General features: G+C 36.4%; 1 protein-coding gene across 2 annotated transcripts; it reads left to right on the plus strand.

The window, feature by feature from the left end:
- The first annotated feature begins 5155 nt into the window (after positions 1-5155).
- Positions 5156-19167, plus strand: FRG1 (FSHD region gene 1). Of its 2 annotated transcripts, XM_030831483.3 has the most exons (10): positions 5156-5478; positions 5587-5664; positions 7687-7757; positions 12020-12145; positions 12945-13002; positions 13345-13459; positions 14904-15008; positions 17021-17112; positions 17606-17716; positions 18854-19167. In XM_030831483.3, the coding sequence occupies exons 2-10, from the start codon at positions 5603-5605 to the stop codon at positions 18888-18890; spliced, it is 777 nt and encodes a 258-aa protein (XP_030687343.1). In that variant the 5' UTR covers positions 5156-5478; positions 5587-5602; the 3' UTR covers positions 18891-19167. The 2 variants fall into 2 exon arrangements, with proteins under 2 accessions (XP_030687343.1, XP_030687333.1); XM_030831473.3 differs by having other exon boundaries at positions 5156-5664.
- The last annotated feature ends 567 nt before the right edge of the window (positions 19168-19734 follow it).

The raw sequence follows: 19734 nt of genomic DNA on the forward strand, positions 1-19734 counted from the left end.
AGCCAATGTTACACGTTGAAGGGGTAAATCCATAGAGTATAGTCCAGAATGTCCCAGCTTAGGTCCTTAGAAGATGTGCTCATGATAGCCTACATAACACTCTTGAAATGTTAAATATTTCTACTGAAAATGATTAAAGACTTAAATATAAGACCTGAAAACATAAAACTCCTAAACAAAAACATAGAGAAAAAGTTCCTCAACATTGGTCATGGAAATAATTTTTTGGATGTGACACCAAAGGCACAAGCAACAAAAGCAAAATAAACAAGTGGGACTACAACAGACCAAAAAGCTTCTGCACAGCAAAAGAAACAATCAAAAAATTAAAAAGGCAATCTACAGAGTGGGAGAAAATATTTGCAAATCATATATGTGATAAGGGATTAATATCCAAAACATATAAGAAATTCATTCATTAGAAAAAAAACCTATTAAAAATGGACAAAGGAACAGAATAGATATTTTTCCAAAGGCCAACAGATATATGAAAAGACACTCAATGTCACTGATCATCAGGGAAATGCAAATCAAAACCACAATGAAATATCACCTCACACCTGTTAGAATGACTATTAGCAGGAAGACGAGATAGTAAGTACTTGCAAAGATGTGGAGAAAAGGGAATCCTTACGCACTGTTGGTAGGAATGTAAATTGGAGCAGCCACTGTAGAAAATAGCATGGAGGTTCCTTAAAAAAGTGAAAATAGGACTTCCATATGATCCAGTAATCCCACTTCTGGGTATATATCCAAAGGAAAGGAAATCAGTATCTCGAAGAGATATCTGCACTTCCATGTTCGATGCAGCCTTATTCACAATAGCAAAGATGGAAACCACCTAAATGTCTGTCTATGAATGAATGGATAAATAAGATGTGGTATATATGTATGTGTGTGTGTGTGTGTGTGTGTGTGTGTGTGTGTGTGTACTGTCTCATAGAAACAGAGAGTAGAACAGTCGATGTTTTCATGTCAGATCTATATGTTTTGCCTCCATTTTCTTTTAGTCCAAACAACAGAACACAATTTTAGTAGTTAGTGAAATTAGTCTGGACCCACTGCTCTCATACTGCAATCACTGTTAAACCTAATCTTTTGCCACAAAAACACTGGAGAAGAATGTACCATATGCACTTGTCAAAATAAATTGTTTTACCTTGCTTTTAAAAACTCAAGGTAAAACAATTCCTTCCAGAAAAATTAAGAAATAAAAACTTGGAAATGTAAAATATGTTGTTAAGTCTTTGCACAAGGATGCTAATAGAGCATAAACATCAGTTTTTCAAATTTTCATTTCAAATGAAAATTTTTAAGAAGGGGAGGGTTAGTAATTTGTTAAAAACTTCCCATTTAAATTAACTCAAGTAAATATAAGGATTTTCCTTCATTTAAAGCCCTTTTTACAAGAACACTTTAAAGCATAATTGGTTTCTCCCCTAAATCTAATCCCAAGTCACCATTTACAACTGAACATCAAAGATTTCAGAAACGATTTTGAAGCTCTTGCACCTTACTAAGTGCTATTTGCAGCCTCAGACTTCTATCATTTTGGACTTTACTTTTGCACAGCAATAAACACACGTCTCCCATTATTCTCTACCTCCATACACTTCTCTTTTCATTTAATATCTAATTTTTCTCATAGTATTCTTACCCATCTTTAAGTATACAAATGACAAAAGATACAGTATAGTACAATACATATAGTATGTGTATAAACATTGTATCTAGTTATAAAAATTTTCCTTTTAAAAACTAAATATTTAATTTTCAGAAAAGATAGAAGTTTGGGGAACAACCTTCTCCAGCTGCCAGTCATGAAAACATAAATTCTAGGTCAGCGTTTCCCAAATTTGCCTGACCACTAAGAATCATTTGTGACACTTACCAAAAACACATATTCCTGGGTCCCATCAATGATCTTCTTGAATAAAAATCTCTAGATAAGGGGCCTGGGGGTAAGTGTTTCTAAAAAATATCTTCAGTGATTCTTTTTTTTTTGTCCGCACCGCGCAGCTCGTGGGATCTTAGCTCCCCGACCAGCGATCAAACTCGGGCCCACAGCAGTGAAAGCACCAAGTCCTAACCACTGAACCACTAGGGAATTCCCTGCAATGATTCTTAAAGTCAGTAAAGCTTGGAAAATTGTACAAGGATCCCTCTCATTGAATAACCTTGAAAACTTGGCAATGTTAATGGAAAATATGTTAACAGAATTTCCAATTTCTCCCCTTGCTAAAAACATGTTTACTCACACCTCCTCAATTCATCAAGATCCTAGAGGACTTATGTGACTCCTGAAACACACAGAAACCTGGAGGAGTTGAAAATAAAATCAATAAAAAAAAAAAGCGGCTGTTTAACTTCAAAACAGAGGGTGGGACTAGAAGGGAGAGTCATGAATTTGTCTCTATTCCAGTACAAAGCATCGTCTTAGATTCTACAAACTAGGCTGGATACTAATCTACTAAACCATTTGTCATGGTTTTGCTTTGAGTTAGGTTTGAATTGGGCCCATCTTGATTCTGTGGTGCCACCAGGAATCAAGAGTTTAATATTGCCAAAGATTCTTTAATATTCAAACTGGTTTCCATTTTTTTTCTATGTCACAAAGAGCTATGGCTTGAGTGGGAGAATCCTGGCATCACTTACACAACCCATCATACCCACTGCTGCAGAATAAGTGTCCTGGAATACCACTTTGTTCATCTCACCCCACTACTATTTAATCACTCTAAAGTGCTTACTGATTTCATGCAAATTCTTCAGCCAAGGGACTTCCCTGGTGGTGCAGTGGTTGAGAGTCCGCCTGCCGATGCAGGGGACACGGGTTCGTGCCCCGGTCTGGGAAGATCCCACGTGCCGTGGAGCGGCTGGGCCCCTGAGCCATGGCCGCTGAGCCTGCACGTCCGGAGCCTGTGCTCCGCAACAGGAGAGGCCACAGCAGTGGGAGGCCCGCATACTGCAAAAAAAAAAAAAAAATTCTTCAGCCAAACTATGACCCCAAGGACTTCCCTGGTGGCACAGTGGTTAAGAATCCGCCTGCCAATGCAGGGGACAAGGGTTCAAGCTCTGGTCTGGGAAGATCCCACATGCTGCGGAACACCTAAGCCTGTGCGCCACAACTATTGAGCCTGCGCTCTAGAGCCCGCGAGCCACAACTACGGAGCCCGCGCGCCACAACTGCTGAAGCCCACACGCCTAGAGACCGTGCTCTGCAACAAGAGAAGCCACCGCAATGAGAAGCCCGTGCACCACAAGGAAGAGTAGCCCCTGGTCGCCACAACTAGAGAAAGCCCGTGCGTAGCAATGAAGACCCAAAGCAGCCAAAAATAAATAAATTTATGAAAATAAAATTTTAAATAAGTTTAAAAAAATGACCCCAACTTGCCTTCTCAATCCTAGTTCCCACCACTCTAATCTACATGCCCTGTGCTCCAAACAACAGGGCTGCCCACTGCTCCTTACACAAGCCCTTTACTCTTCTATCTCCATGCCTTTGCTAATACTGCTGCCACTATCAGACATGCCTATCCTCCCCCATCTCCAGCTATCAAAACCCTACCCATTGTTCAAGACCCTTCTCAGATGCCACTTTGACTATTAATCTTCTCCTGATCCCTAGAGCAAGACAGAAGCACAAACTCCTATAACATGTCACCACCACATCCTGCTACAATGTTTTGTTTATATCTTTCTCAGGACACTTTGATATCTAATAATAATAGCTAACATTTATGATGTACTATTTATCAGGAACTTTTAAAAGTATTTTCCTATATTAACTCTGTTAATATTCATCATAACCCTAGGAGGTATCATCCCATTTTATAGCTGAAGAAACACAGTTATGTGGAGGTTAAATGACTATGTCATCTAATTTATGAAAACAGCAAGGTTTGTCCACCCAAGCAGTCTGTCTCCAGAAGCTACACTCTTAATTATGTGTTATATTGCCTCTCACTGCACATTATTTATTTAGATGAAGGCCCTTAAGATCAGGCCCTGAGTCTAAGCATCTTTTGTATTCTCCTATCACCAAGCAGTGTCTTTGCAGAGACAGCTGATAAATAAATAAGGAATTGGCTTCCAATGGCCTGCTATTCCTTACCCATCCAATATGTCTACTTGTGTTTTTCTATCACAACCCATCCTATCTAGTCAAGTCACACTCTGTTCCACTCTCTTCATTATCCCACACCAGGATTTAGACTCTTACTGTTTTAACTGACATTTAGGCAAGGTCTACTGTGAAGCAGGCATTGGGTACAGGTGTAGGTGAAACAAGGATAAATAAGCCATGGCTCCTGCGTTTAAAAAGCACAGTATTAAACTACAGAGTGAGAAACGAAGACTGTTTGGGGAAATAGAGGAAGTCATTCAAAGTGGCTTTTTGGAGAAAATGAAGCCTGAGTTTGTCTTAAAGGCTGAAAAAAAAGGGTCGCATGAAGAGGGTGGGTAAGAGTCTAAAGCAGCATTCTAGGCAGCAGAAGCAAACAGAGCTCTCCAACATTTCCAATAATTTTGTGTGACTGGAATTAAGGTGGCAGGGGTTCAGTGGTGGGTAAAGAGGTCACGATCACCAGTTTACTAAGTGACGCTAGGATTTTCCCTCCAGAAAGCAACAGGCTTCCCTTTAATAGATTTTAGGTAGGGGAATAATGATCAGCGATTTATTTAGAGAGATCACTCAGCACTACAGAGGACGGTTTGGAAGGTGGAGAAAATGGAATCAGGGAGGTGGATTATCAAACTGATGAGATCGGAACAGGTGATTGAAGTTGTGAAAGCCTCTCAAGACCCCCCCTATATGGAAAGACCTCTCTGATTACATTAGTTTCCACAGTCACCCTCCCACTCTACCTCCGCCCAAATTCCTGCAGCACTAGTGAAATCTTAGGCCCAAATGTTGGCACTTAATTGTCTTTTATTTTATTCCCTATTTGTTTTCTGTACATTACTCGAGACTCCCTAATTAAAACAGTACAATAAACGTTTACGTAATTGAGATGGCTCGTGACGTCGTCCAAGGCCAGGTAACGCGTTCTGTGTTACCCAGCGCCTCCGCCGCCCCGCTCCCACATGCTGGCTCAGCCCTCGGCCGCGGGGCGCAGTCAGGACCCGTCTGCTGTGCAGAGTCCGGAGGGTTGACGGAGTCATTTATTTCACCCTCTGATCTAACTATCGCCTCCTCCCGAGACCTAGCAGGCGGCTCTCTCCAGAGTGGCTCAAGACGCCGAGCAGGGCTGTGAGACCCGCCACATTCACCAGAGGGCGCGTCTCCCCAGTTTCCTCGCTTAGAAAGGCCCTAAGGTTCCCGTTCTCAGGACGGAGCAAATGAACGCTGGTATATTTAGGCCCTCTGCGGTCGCCGTAGCCCCAGCCTGTCAACAGGAAGTAGAATTCTATTTGGGGCTCATTATTCGGGAGAGAAAGGCCAGGGATTCGGGGGAAACACGCCCACTCCGCTGCTGCGTAAGTTCTCAGGGAGTTTGGACTCCATCCCCACTCTTGTGCCTCCCTCGCCCGCTTCTGCCCCGGTTAACGTATCTTGCCCTGAGCCAGCTCCCTGTCTTAATACAGAAGCGTCACCGCGACCATGGCCGAATACTCCTACGTGAAGCCCACCAAACTCGTGCTCAAGGGAACCAAGGCCAAGAGGTAAACGCGAGTTTGTGCGGGAGAATCTGCCCCTCTTTTCCGACAACCCTCCGCTCTCCTCTCCCTGTGGTAGGCTGTGGAAGCCGCCGGGAGCTGTCATTCAGGCTCCCAGCCCTTGGGCCTGGCCTCCTGCCGAGATGGACTGAGTTCCCGGCGCGGGTGCGGAGACGCACCGCCAGAGTCTCGCCCTAGCTGGGCGGACCGATAGCCAAGGAGCCACAAGTTCGGGTCTCTTGATGAGCCCCCCCCCACCTCCAGATCTATGCTTGGTGGGTCTGTATTAGTGTGATAGTGTAGGTTATAACAGTAGCTTCCTTTATTAGGAATAATTATTTTCAACATTGTCTCCCTCCCACCTAGAAAAAATTAGCTTTTAATGCAATATGTAGATGTGGATTTTGAAAAGGATATGGGTTTGAACCTGGACTCCACTAAATACTAATTTTGTGATTTGTGGCAGGTACGTTAATATCTTTGAGCTTCCATTTATTCGTTTATTGGGAGAGATTAATGATACTCAAAGGATTATTATGAGGATTAAGTGAGATAATATGTACAGTAAGTAACTAGAGCCAAATACAAGGAAGAAGTTACAGTGGTGATTTATGAGTATTAGATTTTTAGGAGAAGATATCTGCCCACTCATACCTCCACCTCGTTTTTAACTGCTATATTTGCTCGGGGTTGATTATTCACAAAAATGTTGAGCATTTCATCCTGGTCTGATAGAGTTTTAGGTACGTTTATGAGAGATGGAAAGAAAGTGTCAAGGAGCAAACTGAAGCCACTGCACTTGAGAACTCTGCCTAGGGGTCTGGCATCAAGAATTTATCCTGAATACATGTGAAACTGTTACTGTCTGAATTCATAGGAGGGAGGGGAGAGTTAGCTTCTGAAAGCTTATTTTGTGATGAAAATACAAACAAGTGTGTCTTATAATCATTATAACTATCAATATAATTAACACATACATAGCACTTCCTATGTGCCAAGAACTGTTCTAAGTACTACATATTAACTTTTTTTTAAAGTCACTCTGGGTTTTCTTTTAATTATTGAGATATAATACATATACTATAAAATTCACCCTTTTAAAGTAGAATTCAGTGCCTTTTAGGATATTCACAAGGTTCACCACTGTCAAGTTGCTGAACATTTTCATCATCTCAAAAAGAAACCCCACAATCATTAGCAGTCACTCCCCATTCTGCTCATCCCCTAATCCCAGGCAACCACTAATCCACTTGTCTGTATCAGTTTGCCTCTTCTAAATATTTCATATAAATGGAATCATACAATATGTGGCCTTTTGTACCTGGCTTCTTTTCCTTAGGATAACATTCTCAAGGTTCATCTATGTTATATTAGTACTCATTCCTTTTATGGCTGAGTAATATTCCATTGTATGGATACAACACATTTTGTTTATCCATTCATCAGTTCATGGACATTTGGGTTTCCACTTTTTGGCACTTGTGAATGATGCTGCTATGAATATTCTTAATACAAGTTTCTGTGCAGACATATGTTTTCTTTTCTCTTGGGTGTATACCTAGGAGTAGAATTGTTAAGTCCTATGGTAACTCTGCGTTTAACTTTTTGAGAACTCCAAACTCTTTTCTAAAGTGGCTGCACCATTTTACATTTTCATGAGCAAGGTATGAAGATACGCATTTTCTTAATCCTCACAACAGCCTTAAGAGTTGGGTTAAATTATTATCCTCACTGTGTAGGTGGGGAAACTGACTTATTTTCCAAAAATCACAGAGCTAAGAAATGACGGAATCAGGCTTTTAAAAGGCAGTCTGGCTCCAGAGTCTGTTCTCTTAACTGTAACACAGTATGTACAGGATCAGAAGTGACTTCTCAGGATTAGAAGTAAGAGGGCATATCAATGTATATCATTGTAAATCAATAATTTATAGATCAATGTACATCTTAAAAGAGTCTTCTAAGATTCCATCATATGACAGTATGCAAATCAATATATTTAAACTCATCTATATAAATTATCTCCTATAGTAAGAAGAAAAAGAGTAAAGAGAAGAAGAGAAAAAGAGAAGAAGATGAAGAAATTCAACTTGATATTGTTGGTGAGTCAGTTTTGTATACCTTATTCTGAGAAAAGTTAACATTGGTTGAGATCCCTTTAAAACTATTTTCCTAGTAGGGATAAGTAGTAAAAAGGAAGTAGAAGGAATTTATGACCGACTCATATTTGTCTTAAAGTGCTCAAATATTACTTATAGTTATAGATTGCTTTCATGCTCTAGCACAGTAGATGTCACTGCTGAGGCCTTTTCTTCATCATCAGGACAAAGCACAGGAGAGAGGAAACATGGTTCTCTGAATCATTACACTGCTTAATAACCCAGAGATTCTGATATATCATTTTAAAAAAGGCCTAATATAGATAAATATTATTTTTTATTTTATTTTATTTTTTGTGGTACGCGGGCCTCTCACTGTTGTGGCCTCTCCCGTTGCGGAGCACAGGCTCTGGACGCGCAGGCTCAGCGGCCATGGCTCACGGGCCCAGCCGCTCTGCGGCATGTGGGAACCTCCCGGACCGGGGCACAAACCCGTGTCCCCTGCATCGGCAGGCGGACTCTCAACCACTGCGCCACCAGGGAAGCCCAATAAATATTATTTAACCAAATACATTTTACAAATTATTTTCTCTTTCTCTCTTTTTTTTTCATATTGATATCCAGTTGTCCCAGCATCACTGATAAATAGACTTTCCTTTCACCATTAAAGTGCTTTGGTATCTTTGTCAAGAATCAATTGACTTTATATGTGTTAAGTCTATTTCTGGACTCTGTTCCATCGATTTGTCTACTGTTCTAGTGATATATTTGTCTTGATTACTGTCATTTCATAAAGTCTTGAAATTAGGTTGTGTGAATCTCCCAACTTTATACTTCTTCTTTATACTTCTATACTTCTTTATACTCTTCTAGATCCTTTGCGTTTCCATATAAATTTTACAATTTATTATTTTCTACCATAAATCTTGTTGGATTTTCTGGGAGAATTATATTGAATCTAGGTCATTTGGGGAGAATCAACATTAAGTGTACTTGGTCAAAATGGCACAGAACATGTAAAATACAAATAATTTAAAATCATTAACTATTACATTTTTAAGAAAGTTTTAATGATCATAGGATGCTGATAATGATTCTAGGTAAAGCTTTTTTTTTTTTTTTTTACTGAAAACAATTATCGCTATAAGTCAGAAATAAATTATGTAAAGCTCTCACTAAATTATTTTAATTGTGGTAAAATATACATAACAAAATTTATCGCTTTAGCCATTTTTAAGTGTACAATTCAATGTCATTAAGTGCATTCACATTGTTATACAGCCATCACCACCATCCGTCTCCAGAATTTTTTTCAGCTTGCAAAACTGAAACTTTGCACCCATTAAATTATAAATGCCCATTCCTTACTTCCCCCTAGTCCCTGGCAACCTCCATTCTATTTTCTCTCTCTCTATTTTCTGTCTCTATGAATTCAACTACTCTAAGTACCTCAGAAGGGTGGAATCATACAGTATTTGTCCTTTTATGACTGTCTTACTTTGCATAATGTCTTCAGGGTTCATCCATGTTGTAGCATGTGTCAGAATTGCCTTCCTTTTTAAGGCTGAATAATATTCCTTTGTATGTATATACCACATTTGTTTATCCATTCATCTATCAATGAAAACATGGGTTGCTTCTACCTTTTGCCTGTGAACGTGGTTGTATAGATATCTCTTCAAGACTCTGCTTTCATTTCTTCTTGGTATAGACCCAGAAATGGAATTGCTGGATCATATACAGTAATTCTATTTGAAATTTTGTGAGAAACCACCATACCATCACATTCCCACCAGCAGTGCACAAGAGTTCCAGTTTCTCCACATCCTCATGAACACTTGTTATTTTCTGTTTTTTTTGATAATAGCCATCCTAATGGGTATGAAGTGGTATCCCATTATGGTTTTGGTTTGCATTTTCCTAATGATTAGTAATGTTGAGCATCTTTTCATGTGGTTATTGGCCATCTGCATATCTTCTTTGGAGAAATGCCTATTCAAGTCCTTTGCCCATCATTTGAATTGGGTTGCTTTTCTTGTGGTTGCTGAGTTTTAAGAGTTCTCTACATATCCTGGATATTTATTCCTTATCAAATACGTGATGTACAAATATTTTCTGGTTGTCTTTTTACTCTATTGATAGTGTCCTTTAATGCACAAAAATTTTTCATTTTGATGAAGTCCAGTTTGTCTGTTTATTCTTTTGTTGTTTGTACCTTTGATGTCATATCCAAGAAATCATTGCCAAATCCAGTGTCATGAGGCTTCTCCCATATGCTTTCTTCTTAGAGTTTTATCTTGATAGTTTCAGCTCTTACATGTAGGTCTTTGATGCATTTTGAGTTAGTATGTGTATATTATATTAGGTAAGGTCCAGCTTCATTTAAGCTAAACTTTTACTAATTTTTTATTAGTTATGAGAAGCCTGACCTGTTTAGCTGAATAGATAATTTTGTACAGTGTCATTAACTCAATTTTAAAAATGTTTTATTATGGAAAATTTTCAAACTAATACATAAGTAGAGAAAAGAATGTAATGAATCTTCCATGAATATAATGAATCACTGAGCTTTAGTAATAATCAATATTTTAACAGTCTTGTTTGATTTACACACATGCCCACTGTGAGATAATCTCTCATACATTTTTCTGGAGAATTTTAAAATAAATAACAGATACTAAGTCATTATAAATGTGCATTTCTTACAAGATCAGTCTCTCTCTCTCTCTTTTCTTCCTTCTGTTTTGCTCTTTCTTTTAATACATAACACTATCTCATTATCAGACCCAACAAAAATTGGATACAATTTAGGTTTGTACTCAACAGTGAAAAGCTTTTCCTCTAAGATCAGGAACAAGACAAGGATGCCCACACTTGCCACTTTTATTCAAGATAGTATTGGAAGTCCTACAGAGCAATTAGGCAAGAAAAAGAAATCCAAATCAGAAAGGAAGAAGTAAAAATGTCATTATTTGCAGATGACAGGATATTATATATAGAAAACCCTAAAGACTCCACCAAAAAACTGTTAGAACTGATCAACGAATTCAGTAAAGTTGCAGAATACAAAATGAATATACAAAAATTTGTTGCATTTACTATACATTAATAATGAACTATCAGAAAGTGAAATTCACAGTCCCATTTACAACTGCATCAAAAAGAATAAAATACCTAGGAATAAATTAACAAAGGAGGTGAAAGACCTATACACTGAAAACTATAAGACATTAATGACAGAAATTGAAGAAGACATGTAGAAAAGATATTCCGTGGTCATGGATTGGAAGAATTAATATTGTTAAAATGTCTAAACTAACCCCAAAGCAATCTACAGATTCAGTGAAATTCCTATCAAAATTCCAGTGGCATTTTTCACAGAAGTAGAACAAACAGTCCTAAAATTTATATGTACCACAAAAGACCCCAAATAATCAAAGCGATATAGAGAAAGAAGAACAAGGCTAGTGGTATCACACTTCCTGATTTCAAAGTATATTATAAAGCTAAAGTAATCAAAACAGTATGGTACTGACATAAAAACAAACACATAGATCAATGGAGCCAGATAGAGAGCCCAGAAATAAACCCATGCATATTCCAGGAATATACAATGAGGAAAGGACAGTCTTTTCAATAAATGATGTTGGGAAAACTGGACTGCTATCTTGTACCATACACAAAAATTAACTCAAAATGAATTAAATGTTTAAATGTAAGACCTGAAACCATAAAAGTCCTAGAAGGAAAATATACGTAATAAGCTCCCTGACCTCAGTCTTAGCAATTGTAATTATAATCTGGAGGGATACATAAGAAACAGGTTGCAGTAGTCATTGCCTGTGGAAACCAGTCGTGGATGACTGGAGGCTGATATGAGAGAGTCTGTTCTCTATATATCATTTTGTACCTTCATGTGTACTGCTATTTTACATTTTAAAAGAACCTAATCTTGACAGTGGTGGTAGTAACCTAGATCTACATACCTGCATAGAAACATACAAGTGAGTGTGTGTAAAAGTGATGAAATCTGAATAAGTTTCATGGATTGTATCAGTTTTATGGATTTGGTTTTGATACTGACTATAGTTATGCAAGATGTTAGCCATTGGGAGAAAGTGATTAAAAGGTATATGAGATCTCCCTGTATTATTCTTACAACTACAAAATAAAAATTTTAAATATGTTATAATGACAACAGCAACAAGTAAGAACCTTCTGTCAAATCCAGAATATAAATTTAAATTACTGATTTTATTTTTTAGGAATCTGGTGGACAGTAACAAACTTTGGTGAAATTTCAGGAACCATAGCGATTGAAATGGATAAAGGAACCTACATACATGCACTTGACAATGGACTTTTTACACTGGGAGCTCCACATAAAGAAGGTTTGTGTCTGGTAGAAGCAATGGAAGGGAAAAGGCTACAGTATATATTTTATAACATTCACTCACTTAGGCCAAATTCTAACAAATCTCGAATATATTCCAAAGGAATGAATCCATTGATTTGACTCTTCCATTTTTTTTCCTTCTTCACTATTTACCAGTTATTGGCAACTCCCTCTTTCCAGTATAAGCATTTGAAAACATTCTGTATAGTTCCAGAAGAGTATCCATGGGAATCAAAAACAATATGAATAATTGAAATAATAAGTAGAAAGAAAAAGAAAACCTGGTTGAGTCAAAGGTTTGAATTCCTTTATTCTTTAGACCTTTTGCCAAAACTAATCTGGAGCATTAAATAACTGTTAATAATTTAAAGTTTTCTCATTCCTTTTAGCCCATGGGAAGAAGCACTAATGAGATACGAAGAAATTAGAAGATTAAAAGGCAGTAGCTTTTTGTCTGAATGGCCATCCCTTGAATAACTTAAAGCATGTAGCTTTTTAAATATTAATTGCTTATTTGTCTATGTGCTAACTGCATTTTAAAATGAAAAGAGATAGTATCTTGGAAGTGACTAAATAAGCATCATGCTGACCTATCTTGTTAAGTATGTAAAACTAAACATGAGTTATATAGAAGACTAAAGTAACTCTTGATACTATGAATACTGTATTATAATTACATCATAATATAATATTCTTATGTTTGTTTTTAAAAGAGCTACTTCTTTCAAGCTAAAGAGTATCTTTATATTTATAAGAAATGTCAAATTTATTTCAAATTGTTTTTTCTCCTGTAGTTGATGAGGGTCCTAGTCCTCCAGAGCAGTTTACAGCTGTCAAATTGTCTGATTCCAGGTAAGCTTGAGTTGAACTATAATTAATACATTGTAATACAATATGATACATTGTAATGGAATATTATATATCGATTAAAAGTAGTGTTTTTGAAGAATAATGAATTTGGAAAATGTTTGCTATATAAGGTATTATATAATACTTGTATTAAGAAGGTAGAATATTAAATTGTATACATAGAACTACATTGTCCAGTACGGTAGCCACTAGCCACACATGGCTTTTGAACATTTGGACTATGGTTAGTCTTGAATTTTTATACACACACATACTATTTTTATGTTCCATATTTAATTTCCTTTCTCTCCGTTTTTAACATTGATCTATTTTATTGATCTGAAGAATTGCCCTGAAATCTGGCTATGGAAAATACCTAGGTATAAATTCAGATGGACTTGTTGTTGGGCGTTCAGATGCAATTGGACCAAGAGAACAATGGGAACCAGTCTTTCAAGATGTAAGTACTCTTATTGTTTATAAAAGTTCCTTGTCAGTGAATGGGAAAGTCTCTAACATTCATTGAGAACATATGTTCAAAAAAACCAAAAAAAGTAGACTGCAATAATGCATTAAATTTTTTAAAACCAACATGAATTCATAACCTTAAAAAGAGCTAAAAAAATAGTGCAACACAGGGGAAAAAAAAATCAACAAAGTGAAAAGACAAGCTATGGATTGGGAAAAGTATTTGCAAACCATATATCTGACAAGGTGTTAATGTCCAAATTATATAAGAAACTCATTCAATAGCAAAAGAAAGAAAAATTTAAAAATGGGCAAAGAAACTGAATAGATATTTTTCATTATATCAACAGAAAACACCAACATAGGGAGGGTGGGAGGGAGGGAGACGCAAGAGGGAAGAGATATGGGAACATATGTATATGTATAACTGATTCACTTTGTTATAAAGCAGAAACTAACACACCATTGTAAAGCAATTATACCCCAATAAAGATGTTAAAAAAAACAAAACAAAAAAAACAAACAAACAAAAAAAAACACCAACATATGATAAGGCCAGGATGATAAGTCAGATACTACCAGTTATACAGAATTTGAGGGATGTTCATTTCACTTTATTTTTGGGAAAAACACTAAGTTTTAAAATTTTAAATTTAAATGAAAGAAAGACTTAAAAGTCCCTGATGTAACAAGTAAAACTTTGTTACAAAAAGGTACTCAGCAGAAAGATCAGCAGCACATATTTAAATCACCTTAGACTATACAGCCACATCCAAGCTTACCAAAAGTCATCCAGGTGACAGAAAACCGAGCCCTTACCACCTCAAATAAGAAATTAAGTCAAATCCATGTTATTAGCACTTTTGTAACTGGATATGATAGAAGATTTAATTCTTCCTACACCCAGAAGTCCCTCAGACATTGATTCTTAAAGTTCTGAGCAATAAATTCAAAGGCATCGAAGGCTAGCTTTTATGAGATATATTTTCTCTGCATTTTTTTTATTTTATTGAAGTATAGTTGATTATACTTCAATCAACTATGATATGTTTTTATATTTTCTAATTATGGAGAAAAATTTAAAACACTACTATTATAATTTTTTTTGTCTTTAAAGCTAACTTTTTAAAACACTAAATCAGTTATATCCTCAATAAATCTCTGAGGCCAAGGGAAATAATTCTATTCCATACAGTTAGAATTTAGTCCTACTAATAGAATATACTAAAAATATTTAATGTGGTTATCTTTGAGTAGTAAGATTATAGGTGATTTTGGTTTTCTTTTCTGTATGTTTTTTTATTTTTCCAAGTTTTCTTCACATTATTTTTCCTGATTACTTTTAGACATGGGAAAAATTCAATTTAGTCTCAAGACTTAAGAATTTTTTTCACAGGTATTCTCATAACTTATTTCTTATTATTTTGTTCATTTAGGGGAAAATGGCTTTACTGGCCTCAAATAGCTGCTTTATTAGATGCAATGAAGCAGGTGATATAGAAGCAAAAAGTAAAACGGCAGGAGAAGAAGAAATGATAAAGGTAATCATGAGACTTTTCTATAGACTAATACATGTCACATGTATGATGTGACTGCTTCTCTTTAAAATGTTGTAATCTGATCCAGATTCGCTGTGTGTAATGCATTAGTGAGGGCCAGAGTGGAAGGCTTAAAGAAACGAGGGAAAAAAGCCTTTTGTAAGGTGGCTTTAATCCTTATAAATAAAGCATAAAAATCCATGTTACATTTTCTCCACTATCAGCATAATTTAAACACATCTATCAAGTATCTGCATATGTTTTGTTTTAAATTCTGTGTCATATATTTGATTTTATTTTTAAAATGTTCTCGATTTTCATAATCCTCAGTTTTACAGTCTTACAGTATTCTTTTACCTTGAAAAATATCACTAATCTTTTTAAACAAGAATATTAATACCAGTAACTCTTCATTTCATTATTTGGAGTTGACTGATGGAGAAAAAAATACCATTCTAGACAGCTCAGGAATTAGAAGTTTCGGTCTATGTTCCATAGTTTTCTCAAAAGTCATTTTCACTGCCAAAATCTCAAAAAATTTAAATCTAAAACCTAGATATTCTTGTTATATTTTAAAAAGTATTAGTCATAATATTTTTCAATTATATAAACAAAACTACAGCAAGTAGCTGCAGGTACTCTGCTGAGTGAGGCTTTACAGAGGAGGAAACAACCTTTGACCTTCCCTACATCCTCACTGTTTTGATCAGTCACTTCATGAAGTCACACAGATAAAGTGGAGACAGGATGTGTACCCAGGCCCAACTGACTCTAGAAATTACGTTCCACATCACACTGCTTCTCAGGAAGCAGTCATTAGAAAAATGCTGGTGGATTTCTGACTCACCTATTTTTAATTTTATTTATATTTAATATTATTGTATCGTGCTTGAATTGTTTTTCATCTGGATTACATTATAAAAGTATGATTATTAAAGACAAGCAGTACAAATGTATGTGCAGTACTTTGCACATCTACAGAAATAAAAAAACACTGTGTTATATTTATCAATAATTACAACCGTTTTTATATGAAGTACCTGTCAGATTTCCCTGGGTCTGTCTGGTTAGTCAGGTACCTGAAAGCTCTGAGCAATGATAATCCAGGACTCTTTCCACCTTGCCTTTTACATTGCAGGCTCTGCTAGTCCGTGTCAGCATCCACCTTTATAGCCTAGCCTTATCTACCAGAACACATTCCCTCCTGCCGAAAGCAGTATTGTGTCACAGACCTAGCCCAGAATTTCCCCAGGTCTTCTAGGACTCCTCCAGCCAAAACTGTCACACACATATTATTTGCACATGCCTATTGCTTACCAGTTTCTAAGCAATCTTGGAATTATGCTCTAAGGCACAGAGATCCCTTTCCAATGTGGGTCCTTTGGGTTGCAAATTGCCAGTTTCATGGCCCTGAATTCTGTCCTCTTCTTACCCCCCTCAGTTGATCCTAATTGCTGTATCTGTATCAATTAATTTATGGAATGTGATAGTAAGTATCTGTCAAAACTGATGAAAGTATAAGGAGGATTTAAAAGGGATAGATTCCAATTAGATGAAAACAAATTGTGTTATGTTAAAAGTTTTAATGTGTTGGTAATATCTTATGCATAGTAAAATAGCTACTATGTTAAACTTTCAGTGTTATAAAATGAACACTAAATTGCAGGATAATTTTATCCTACTGTATTTACTTTTGCAGCCAAAATTAAATTAGTTAAATTATTGCCTAATTGGCTTAGTGGGATCTGATCTGTAAAATGCTTTTCAAATAAGTTTCTCTTCAGTGTTTCTGATGTAAGGGCTCTAAAGAAACGTATAATAGCAATTATTTAGATAAATTATATATATAAATAAAAACACATATCTAGAATCTGTCTTTTCTGAATCTAATTGCTAAGTTAACTGTTTTCTTCTTTTGCATAAGAAATCACCTAGAATGTTCTTCTGTAATAAGTAAGGTGGAGCAGGGGGAAGATAATTGTGTAACCTGTTGGGTTCTCATCTCCAATATCCAGATTAGATCCTGTGCTGAAAGAGAAACTAAGAAAAAAGATGATATTCCAGAAGAAGACAAAGGAAATGTTAAACAGTGTGAAATCAATTATGTGTACGTATATTTTTTCCTTTTAGAACTGTAGATTTGGCAGTGAGATGCTTCTCAAGGCACCTAAAATAAAATAACCTGAAGGACAAGCAGAGACAACATATTGTAGACTCTAGGACAGAGCACTAAACCGAATGCTTCTCTTAGGCTTCAGTTTTTGTAATTATCATCCTGCTAGCTTTCAATGCTCAAATCACTTGAGTTAATTTATTCTCCCTACTCTATAGAGTGTCTGTCATTGTCAGTACATAATGCCAACCAAATGCTTCCAGGACACAGGAGACTCCAGCCAATATTCCAAATCTTGAATTTGTAGAGCTATCCAAACAACTGCCTCTTTGATGGTGGGGTACTAAAGTCATTTTTGTTGTTGAAAAGTTGTATATAAGAAAAAGGTTTTTTTAAATAAAAAACTTCTAAAAATATTTTAAGCTCATCAGTAAACATGTATAATCAAAGTTTGAGATATTTTTCAAGAAAGATATTTTCTTAACAGAAAGAAATTCCAGAGCTTCCAAGACCACAAACTTAAAATAAGTAAAGAAGACAGTAAAATTCTTAAAAAGGCCCGGAAAGATGGATTTTTGCATGAAACACTTCTGGACAGGTAGGCATATTTTTAATCATTTCCAACTATTTTCAGTGGCCAATAGAAGTAGTGTATATAAACCCATGTTCTTTTTTAATTACTGTAATTTTCAAATTTTTGTCTTTATTTTTAATTTTTGAATGTGGTGGTATTACCTTAAAAGGACATCATAAGTCTGGGAAAAGATCACCAAGAAAGAATATCTGGAAATAGCCAGATTCCAAGTGCTTATATATTTTATTGCAAGAAATTCAGGTCTGACTGAAACTGTTTCATAAATTTATTTACCATCAACTTTTTATAACTATCAGAACCAGGGCTAGAAAGAAGTTCTTTGACTAATTTCAAAATTCAGTGAGTTCTGTTAAAGTAGTGCAGCTTTCCAAAAATGAGATAAAAATCAGTTTAAAAATTTCTAAGTATAAAATTGAATAACAAAATTGAAGCACTTTTATTAAGTTGAATTCAGATGTGTGCAGGATATTTATCATAGCACATTATTAATATTTATTTATTAGTATTCCTATTTAGGTAAGTAGTGTCCTAGATTTACAACATTTAAAAAATGCTTAGGGCTTCCCTGGTGGCGCAGTGGTTGAGAGTCCGCCTGCCGATGCAGGGGACACGGGTTCGTGCCCCGGTCCGGGAGGATCCCACATGCTGCGGAGTGGCTGGGCCCGTGAGCCATGGCCGCTGGGCCTGCGTGTCCGGAGCCTGTGCTCCGCAACGGGAGAGGCCACAACAGTGAGAGGCCCGTGTATCACAAAAAAAAGAAAAAAAAAGACTAAGGCCTGTGTCCTCTAACTTTTATCACTTATGAAAATACAACATTGCCACCTTGTTAAATAGAAGCTTAGAGCATGCTTAAATTCAGAGGCAATTAAAATCGCTGTTATGGATTTAAAAAGCCCTCAAGCAACATGAGTTAAAGATCAGGAAAAGATTTTTTTTGTAAGAATAAAATCCATGTAGTATGAAACATAAAATTGAAAAGTAAAATTTTAATTAAACTATTTTAATATAGGCAGTGTGGTAATATAATAACCAAAATTGAGAGCACAATTTCTGAGCATGAGTTTATGTTTAGTAGCAGTTGGCTATATATGACATGTTTCTACATAGATTAATTTTTATTATTTGTTTTTGTTTAAACAGGAGAGCCAAATTGAAAGCTGATAGATATTGCAAATGACCAGGATTTTTGTTTCTGTCTTCTCTTTTTCTGAATAAAAAAATCAGTGGAAGTGTTTTAACAGAATTATTGGGCTGTTATGGAATTACTGCTGAACCAGTTGCTAGATTTAACCAAGACTAATCAAGTTTAATTGAGATTCTCCATGGATGTACTTTTTTAGTCAACTGCAGTGTTTCACATGGAAATGAAACTTAGAGTACACACTTAAAGTACCACAGAATTCTCTTCTTTTCTGGATTTCCTATCATAAAGCATGAAGTGCTACTCTGTGAAACTGATGCTTCTTGTGCAGCTTGTGGAAGCTGTCTTATTGCTTTACAGTCTTACTTTGCATTACTCAGTACAATAGATGCCTAATCAGTACCTTTAAAAGGAAATTAGAAACTCCCAATCCAATCAGTCAGCAAGGCTTTGATTCTACCTCTTAAATGTTGCCCAAATCACACACAAGCCAAACAAATATCAGGACAAGGGGACTGCACAGAGAGAAAGAAATCGGGTATTAAGCAGTGGGATGGGAACAGGAAACATTTACAAAAGAGCGAGTAGGTTCAGAACAGAGGATAAGAGTAAAATTGGGGAAATTCCCTACTTAGGACAGTTTAACCACAATGGATATGTATTTATATAATGCTTTCATCCTCACGTGTGGGATGGGATGGGAGCTATTAAAGAGGCTCAGACACTAAGCATTGCTGAGGTCTGCTATGCTGAGACAGTTTTATTCCTAGCCTGTCTCTTTCTGAGTTCCTGAAAACAGTATTCAGGAGCCTGTGCTCCGCAACGGGAGAGGCCACAACAGTGAGAGGCCCGCGTACCACAAAAAAAAAAAAGAATCGCC

Source organism: Globicephala melas, chromosome 21 (assembly GCF_963455315.2).
Source record: "Globicephala melas chromosome 21, mGloMel1.2, whole genome shotgun sequence".
NCBI lineage: Eukaryota > Metazoa > Chordata > Mammalia > Artiodactyla > Delphinidae > Globicephala > Globicephala melas.

Excerpts from the sequence above, each read along its gene's own strand:
- FRG1 (XM_030831473.3), top strand. The coding sequence starts at position 5,603 with ATGGCCGAATACTCCTACGTGAAGCCCACCAAACTCGTGCTCAAGGGA. Across the intron at positions 17,113-17,605 it reads CAGTGTGAAATCAATTATGT|AAAGAAATTCCAGAGCTTCC; the intron begins GTACGTATATTT and ends TTTTCTTAACAG. Across the intron at positions 17,717-18,853 it reads CATGAAACACTTCTGGACAG|GAGAGCCAAATTGAAAGCTG; the intron begins GTAGGCATATTT and ends TTGTTTAAACAG.